The sequence below is a fragment of the Cucurbita moschata genome, unplaced genomic scaffold, assembly GCF_002738365.1.
Source record: "Cucurbita moschata cultivar Rifu unplaced genomic scaffold, Cmos_1.0 Cmo_Scf00005, whole genome shotgun sequence".
Classification (NCBI taxonomy): domain Eukaryota; kingdom Viridiplantae; phylum Streptophyta; class Magnoliopsida; order Cucurbitales; family Cucurbitaceae; genus Cucurbita; species Cucurbita moschata.
In genome coordinates this window covers 3757867-3764623 of record NW_019268521.1, presented here as the reverse complement: position 1 = coordinate 3764623, position 6757 = coordinate 3757867, and the positions used below count along the sequence as shown (strand labels likewise).

At 39.2% G+C, this 6757-nt stretch overlaps 4 protein-coding genes across 4 annotated transcripts in view; 1 reads left to right on the top strand and 3 right to left on the bottom strand.

Moving 5' to 3' along the window:
- Positions 1 to 836, bottom strand: part of LOC111442913 (histidine-rich protein PFHRP-II-like) — a 2675-nt gene extending 1839 nt beyond the window's left edge. The window contains exons 1-2 of the mRNA XM_023080473.1: positions 747 to 836; positions 190 to 664 (exon numbers count right to left, since the gene is read on the bottom strand). Coding sequence (XP_022936241.1) covers positions 190 to 664; positions 747 to 831 — 560 coding nt within the window. The 5' untranslated portion in view covers positions 832 to 836. The remainder of the gene's footprint in view (positions 1 to 189; positions 665 to 746) is intronic.
- The window catches only part of LOC111442720, a 21415-nt gene that overhangs the window by 9872 nt on the left and 4786 nt on the right, over positions 1 to 6757 (top strand). The window contains exon 2 of the mRNA XM_023080214.1: positions 764 to 770. The gene's annotated coding sequence lies outside the window, so the exon portion shown is untranslated. The remainder of the gene's footprint in view (positions 1 to 763; positions 771 to 6757) is intronic.
- On the bottom strand, positions 1366 to 2241 carry LOC111442725 (histidine-rich glycoprotein-like). Its single transcript, XM_023080221.1, has 2 exons — positions 2122 to 2241; positions 1366 to 1778 (listed from the first exon to the last, which is right to left on the bottom strand). Exons 1-2 carry the CDS (start codon positions 2204 to 2206, stop codon positions 1489 to 1491), a joined length of 375 nt encoding a protein of 124 aa, XP_022935989.1. The 5' UTR covers positions 2207 to 2241; the 3' UTR covers positions 1366 to 1488.
- On the bottom strand, positions 4763 to 6463 carry LOC111442722 (protein DOG1-like 4). The gene is made up of 2 exons (XM_023080217.1): positions 6020 to 6463; positions 4763 to 5124 (listed from the first exon to the last, which is right to left on the bottom strand). The coding sequence occupies exons 1-2, from the start codon at positions 6443 to 6445 to the stop codon at positions 4840 to 4842; spliced, it is 711 nt and encodes a 236-aa protein (XP_022935985.1). The 5' UTR covers positions 6446 to 6463; the 3' UTR covers positions 4763 to 4839.

Below are 6757 nucleotides of genomic sequence, written 5' to 3'. Positions count from 1 at the left end.
GGTTCGTGCGGGCCATGGGGTCCGTGTGGTTCGTGGGGGCCATGGGGTCCGTGTGGTTCGTGCGGGCCATGGGGTCCGTGTGGTTCGTGGGGGCCATGGGGTCCGTGTGGTTCGTGCGGGCCGTGGGGTTCGTGCGGGCCGTGGGGGCCGTGGGGTTCGTGCGGGCCGTGGGGTTCGTGGGGTCCGTGCGGGCCGTGGGGTCCGTGCGGGCCGTGGGGTTCGTGGGGTCCGTGGGGTCCGTCGGGGCCGTGGGGTCCGTTTAAGTCTTTGCCGTCGTTGGGGCCATGGTGTCCACCATGTCCATCGATGTGGTGTCCATGCTGTTCATCCAAGCCATTAATATTAGCGTCATCGCCATGGTGGCCGTGGTCACCCTGCTCGTGATCATGGATGTGGTGTGCACCATGTGCTTCAATAGGGTGTCCATAGCGATCATCCAAGCCATCAACATCAACATTTTGGCCATGGTGACCTTCATCATAAACGTGGTCTCCACCAGATCCTCCGACATGGTGTCCAATGTGATCATCCAAAATATCAACATCAGCACCATGCCCATGGTGACCGTGGTCATGAACATTGTGTCCATCACCATATAAGTACTGTTCCTGACTATAGGGGTCGTATCCATGACCGTCACTCTCTCCATCACTTGGTTCTTCTCCTACACAGAAAATTAATTAAAAATAAGGGATTGAAACTAAAAAGAAAAAAAATAAAACAAATTTAGCTTCGAGTAAACCAACCGAGGAAGCGAGCCGAGACATGGGAGGAGACGAAAAGAAGAGCGAGGAGGAGGTCGAGAAGGAGCAAGGTCCTGTAGTAGGTCATTTTTGGCTGAGTTTTGCTTTGCTAAACAGGTGCTTAACCATTGCCTTTTATAGAGTGTCCTTGGGTACTTAGTCAAAAATCAAGTAATTTAGTTGAGAAAAATCCACAAGTAATCCTTGTTTTAATACAACAGATAATTGACCATTTCTTGTGATTATATCCCTAATCAACCCTTAATTATTATGACACATTAATTAATTAATTAATTTCCTAAATTTAATTCTAAGCCATTAATAACAATTAATCCACTCATAACTTTAATTAAATAAATATTTGTAAATTATTTAATGGGAATGGACTAATAGTTTATTTAATTAATTTGATAGTAAGTTTATTCCATATAAGTTTAATTTTGAGTTGAATAATAAATTGACACGTAGGAAATTAAAAAGAATCATTTAATCATTTAAAAAAATTTAAGAATGAAATAAAATACTTTTTAATATAATTTAGCGTATTTTTTAATATAAATTAAAGCAAATAAAGTTTATAAATAGAAATTTCATAATATATAAAAACCACAAGGATGAGAAATTGCAACAAACCAAACAAAGTGTAACAGTTCAGCATTTCAAACAGCATACATTTGCTTTTATTTAAATTTAAACACACACACACATAAAACAGTCTTTTATTTCATCTTATGACTTTAGACCTCTAATTCTTAACGTCTTCGGTTTTTGCATCATGGTCGTGACCGTGGTGCCCGTGATGGTCGTGGTGGTCGTGATGGTCATGATGGTCGTGATGGTCGTGGTGGCCATGGTGTCCGTCTAAGTCATCAATATCAGCATCGTGGCCATGGTGTCCACCATGTCCTCCACCATGGTGTTCATGGTGACCATCCAAGCCATCAACATTCGCGTCATGGCCATGATGACCGTGGTCGTGGTGCCCGTGATCATGGTGTCCGTGACCGTCACTCTCTACATCACTTTTCTTTTCCTCTGCATATAAAATTAATTAAAATAAAAGAGATTATACACAATAAAAGTACGTGCATGCACTCAAAAATTAATAATCTTTAACTATCATCTCAAAGGTAAATGATTCAGTCTCTTATCTCACAATAGTTAAATTAAGCATAAAATGAATTTAGGGTCTATTGGATGATAAAAGTCCCACATCGGTAGGGAATGATCATGGATTTATAATCAAAGAATACTCTCCATTGGTATGAGCCCTTTTGAGGAAACCCAAAGCAAAGCCACGAGAGCTTATGCTCAAAGTGGACAATTTCATACTATTGTGGAGAGTCGTGTTCATCTAACAGGGTTCAAGTGAACTAACCGAGGAAGCGAGCAGAGACATGGGAAGAGATGAACAGAAGAGCGAGGAGGAGGCCGAGGAGGAGGAAGGTCTTAGAGTAGGCCATTTTTCAGTGAGTTTTTGCTGTGTTGGTCGTTGCGTTATGGATACCCATTTATAGAGGGTTGTGTTGTGTTAGGTGTCGTCGAGAATTTAGTCAAAAATCAAGTATTTTGGTTGAGAGAAACCCACAAGTAATCCTTGTTTAAACACTACACATAATTTGACCATTTCTTGTAATTAATATGATACATTAATTAACTACTTACCTAAATTTAATAATAATTTACATAATTAATTTATAGAATTTAGTTTAATGCTAAGTTTAATTTTGGGTTGAATAATAAGTTGACACATACGTAAACTTGAACTAGTAGGAAATTAAAAAGAATTATTTAATTAATTATAAAATTTTAAAAATGAAATAAAACAAAATAAAATATTAAATCCGACAAGTTTCCTAAGGTTTGAAAAATGTCCATTTGTTTATGTTTTGTTGGAAAACCAAACAAAGAAGCTTAATATCATTGGTTAATTTTCAATTTTCTGATGTCTTTTGACATTTTGGACAAATTAATTTTGTTTTTTTTTGTTGTTTTTTTTTATTTTTTATTTTTTATAAATTTGTGTGAATGTCGAACTAAATGAATACCCGTTCTAGATAAGATTTAGAAGACGTCAAATTCTACAAAATAATAATAATAATAATAATAAAGTTTTCACGAAATCTTACTCTATTTCTTAGAATTTTTAAACTTATCCTCTCATCTGTCTATGAGTCAATTTAATATTTTGAACATTAAATACTCTATTTTAGTCGTTATGTTTGATCTTCGCTTCAAATTATGTCTTGCTGAGTGGTCTTAGTTTAGTTGTAATTGACATGCTATTTGTTAGAGTACAACCCTATTGCTACTAGATATTGTTCGGTTCGGTTCGTTACGTATCATCATTAGCCTCACAGTTTTAAAATGCGTCTGTTAGGAAGAGGTTTTCACACATTTATAAGGAATGCTTTGTTTTCCTCTCCATCCGATGTAAGATCTCATAATCTACCCCCCTTGGGGGCTAGCATCCTTGCTGACACACCGTTCGGTGTCTAGCTCTGATACTATTGTAACAACTCAAGTCCACTGCTAATACATATTGTCTGCTTTGACCTGTTTCATATCACCGTCAACTTAATAGTTTTTAAAATGTATATGTAGAGAAATATTTTCACACCTTTATAAGTAGCCGTCTTAACTCTGTGGGTAGAGTGCATGGCTTTTAACCATGTGCTCGCGTGGGTTTGATTCCCAAAGATGGCGACATATAACAAGTTAAAGCATACTATATTTATTTAGCTGTGGGCTTAAGCTATTACATTATATCTTAGATTTCACAGATTAGCTTGTGAACGATGACCCATTTCAGAGCTCGGGATGGACATGAAGACTCGATCCCCACTGCTGAAGGAAGCAAGATTGCCATGCTCGCTCGGAGCAAACAGGGGTGTTGAGCCTCTTGGGAGAGCACACCGATGTGGACGTCGACCCCCATTGAAGCCATCTTCATCTCCTTTGTGGACAGCCTCTTGATTCCCAAGCTCACGTCTGCTTCCCACAACACCAAGGCTCCCACCAACAATGCCACAATACGGTTGCTCGTGGAGTCAGCTAATGCAAATTCTTTGCACCTAGCTATCCCAGACACGTGAAAACCTCTCTTTAATATATGCGTTTTAAAACTGTGAGGCTGATGGTTATATGTAACGGATTAAAGCGGACAAAAATCTACTTATATTGGATTTGGACTCTAACATATATTAAAAGCTTAGATCGATAATTTTCATGGGAGTAAGTTGTGATGCCCCATATCGAATGGAGAAGGGAACAAAGCATAAATGCATAAAAACCTCTCCCTAGTAGACGCATTTTAAAACCGTGAGACTCATAACAATACGTAACGAGACAAAACAGACAATATCTACTAGCAACAGACTTGAACTGTTACAAATAATATCAGAATGGTGTACCAGCGAGAAGATGACCCCTCAAGAGGGGTAGATTGTAAGAATCCACCTCGGGAGAGGAAAACTAAGCAATCCTTATATGAAAACTAAGCAATCCTTATATTTCTTATAAGGATGTGAAAACCAATAACACTGACCTTACAAATAATATCAGAATCAGACATGAGTGGTATACAGCTGATAAAATTAGATAAAATTGATTAAATTAGATTAGAGCTCGATTTTTGTAACATCGTTATATATTTGATATAAAATTTAAATTTTATATCAAATTATAATAGATTCTTCTTAATTATTTTAATAATATCATAGCTATTAGGCAAAATCTAATAAATATAAAATTAAGCAAATTAAAGCAAACATAATTCATTAAACTTCCATTATTGAGTTTCTGACGTCGACTTAACTGCCCACGTCACGTCGGGACACGTATACAAGACCAATACCTGCATGTCCGCCACGTGTCGTCTCAAAGATTACCACTGTATTAAATATTTAGCTGATAATTATTCAAACAATTAAAGAACAAAAATAAAAACTCCTCAAAATTTATTTAAATTATGTTAATAGAACACTGAAAGGCTTCATTTTTTTTCCGATCAAGTTCTGTAAGAAAATTAATATTCATAAATATATTAGCAAATCTCTGTTTTTTGGTTGCTTTTTCGGGGAATTTAATGTTTCTTTTAGTTACCGTCGCGATTATTGCTCCGTTCACGGTCCTGATTCAGCCCCCATCCCCGAACGCCGAACTGGAGCTCGGCGGCGGCGATGAGGAACTCCACCGCCTGCTTTGGCGTGAGAAGCTCCACCACCTTCTGCACTGTCCTCAGCCGTAGATCGTCGGCTTTCTTTATAATGCTCACCAGACCTTCCACTTTCCCCGTCAGTTCCGTCCTTGTTCCGATCAGATCGCTCACGTTGTCTTGCCACTCCGACAGCTCGTCCGTTATCGCATTCTCCTCCTCCACCTATCAAACATTTCCCACCGCCCTTCAACAAAAAAAATTACACCCCAAATTCTGTTTTTTTTAATGTTTGACGACGGTTCTTATTTCGCTCGAAGGGTTTGTTAGTAATCACTGACTCTCCATCCATAATGATATGATATTTTCGGTAAAAGGTCTCGTACCAATTAAAAAAAGTGGGACCCTTCTAACAGTTTTCACGAACAAGTACGCTATAAAGCCTCCCTTAAGTCTACGAAGCCCTCAAACAGCCACCCCTTAATCGAGGTTCGCTTCATAAGCCCTTAAAGGTGTGACATTTGAGTCACCTTTTGATTACTTCTTCTTTTTTCGACACTTTGAGCCGAACCACCATCCCTAATGACTACACCTTCGAGGTTCACAATTTATTTGTTCGACACTTGAAGTCGAACAACCATCCATCAATCGAGACTCGACTCGACTCATTCTTTGGAGCTCTTGAACAAAATACCCTATTTATTTGACACTTAAGACACTTTTGACTATAAGGCTTACTTACAACTTCTAGTTGAAATCGGTACGACTCTGATACCATGTTAAGAATCACGACTCTCCACAATAGTATGATATTATTCATTTTGAGCCTAAACTCTGGTGATTTTGTTCGTTTGTTTATCCAAAATGTCTCGTACTAATGGATTCATCCATAAACTCACTCAGCATCATTCCCTAAATTAACCCATTTGGGACGGACTCCCGGAGCTATCTGGGCTTGTTTTGAATATGTAATTTTTTTCACTCAAGAATTCAACATCTGGGTTTTAATTTCTATTCAATTTTGAAAATTATTGGGGTGTTCTAAAGAGTATTAAAAAAAAAAGGAAATTGAAAAAAGAAATGCAACAAAAAATAAAGCAAAAGAGGGTTAGGGGCTTACAGTTTGGCATTGGAGCTCGCTAACACGGCAAAACTGAGAAGGGGAGAGGTCACCGAGGTCGCCGGTTCGAAGCCCATGGAGAATATCAACGATACGTGATTCAAAAAGGATGGAGGATTCAGAGTAGATGAGATGAAACGTGGTGGTGGGTCGCCAGCCGGCGATCCAGTGGAGGGAGCGTTCCAGGGAGGTAGCCCAAGGAGCGGAGAAGACGGAGAGAGGGTCGCGCTCGGCGGCGAGGGACTTGACGTGGTAGTAATCGCTGTAGTGGGACATGACAGTGTGGACGAGGTGGCGGAGGTCATCGGTGGTGGAGGATCGGTTTTCTTTGGCGGCGGTGGTGGTGGAGGAAAGCTGGTGGATGAGGTGGCGGAGATGGTCAAACCAGGTGGCGTAGAAGCCCGTGAAGTTGAACCCGCTGCTCATTTGGGTTCCACTCGTGGAAATTACTAGAAACACAGATCAGGATAGCGGTTTCAAAAATCGTTAGCCAATTTTATGTTATTAAAAAAATAAATAAATAAAGCGGGACGGTGCGTCAGCCTAATAGAGTGTCGCCACGTGGACTGCTTACGTGGAAGCCGAATTCTGAAGCGTGTCCACACGGCCGCAAATTAGTTTCCACTCCCATTATTTCAGGGGTTTTCCATACTTAATTTAGGGGTTTTTCATTTTCCACGACATCTTCATTTTAAATATATTTACTTACATACTTTTTTTTTTTTTTTTTTTAAATTT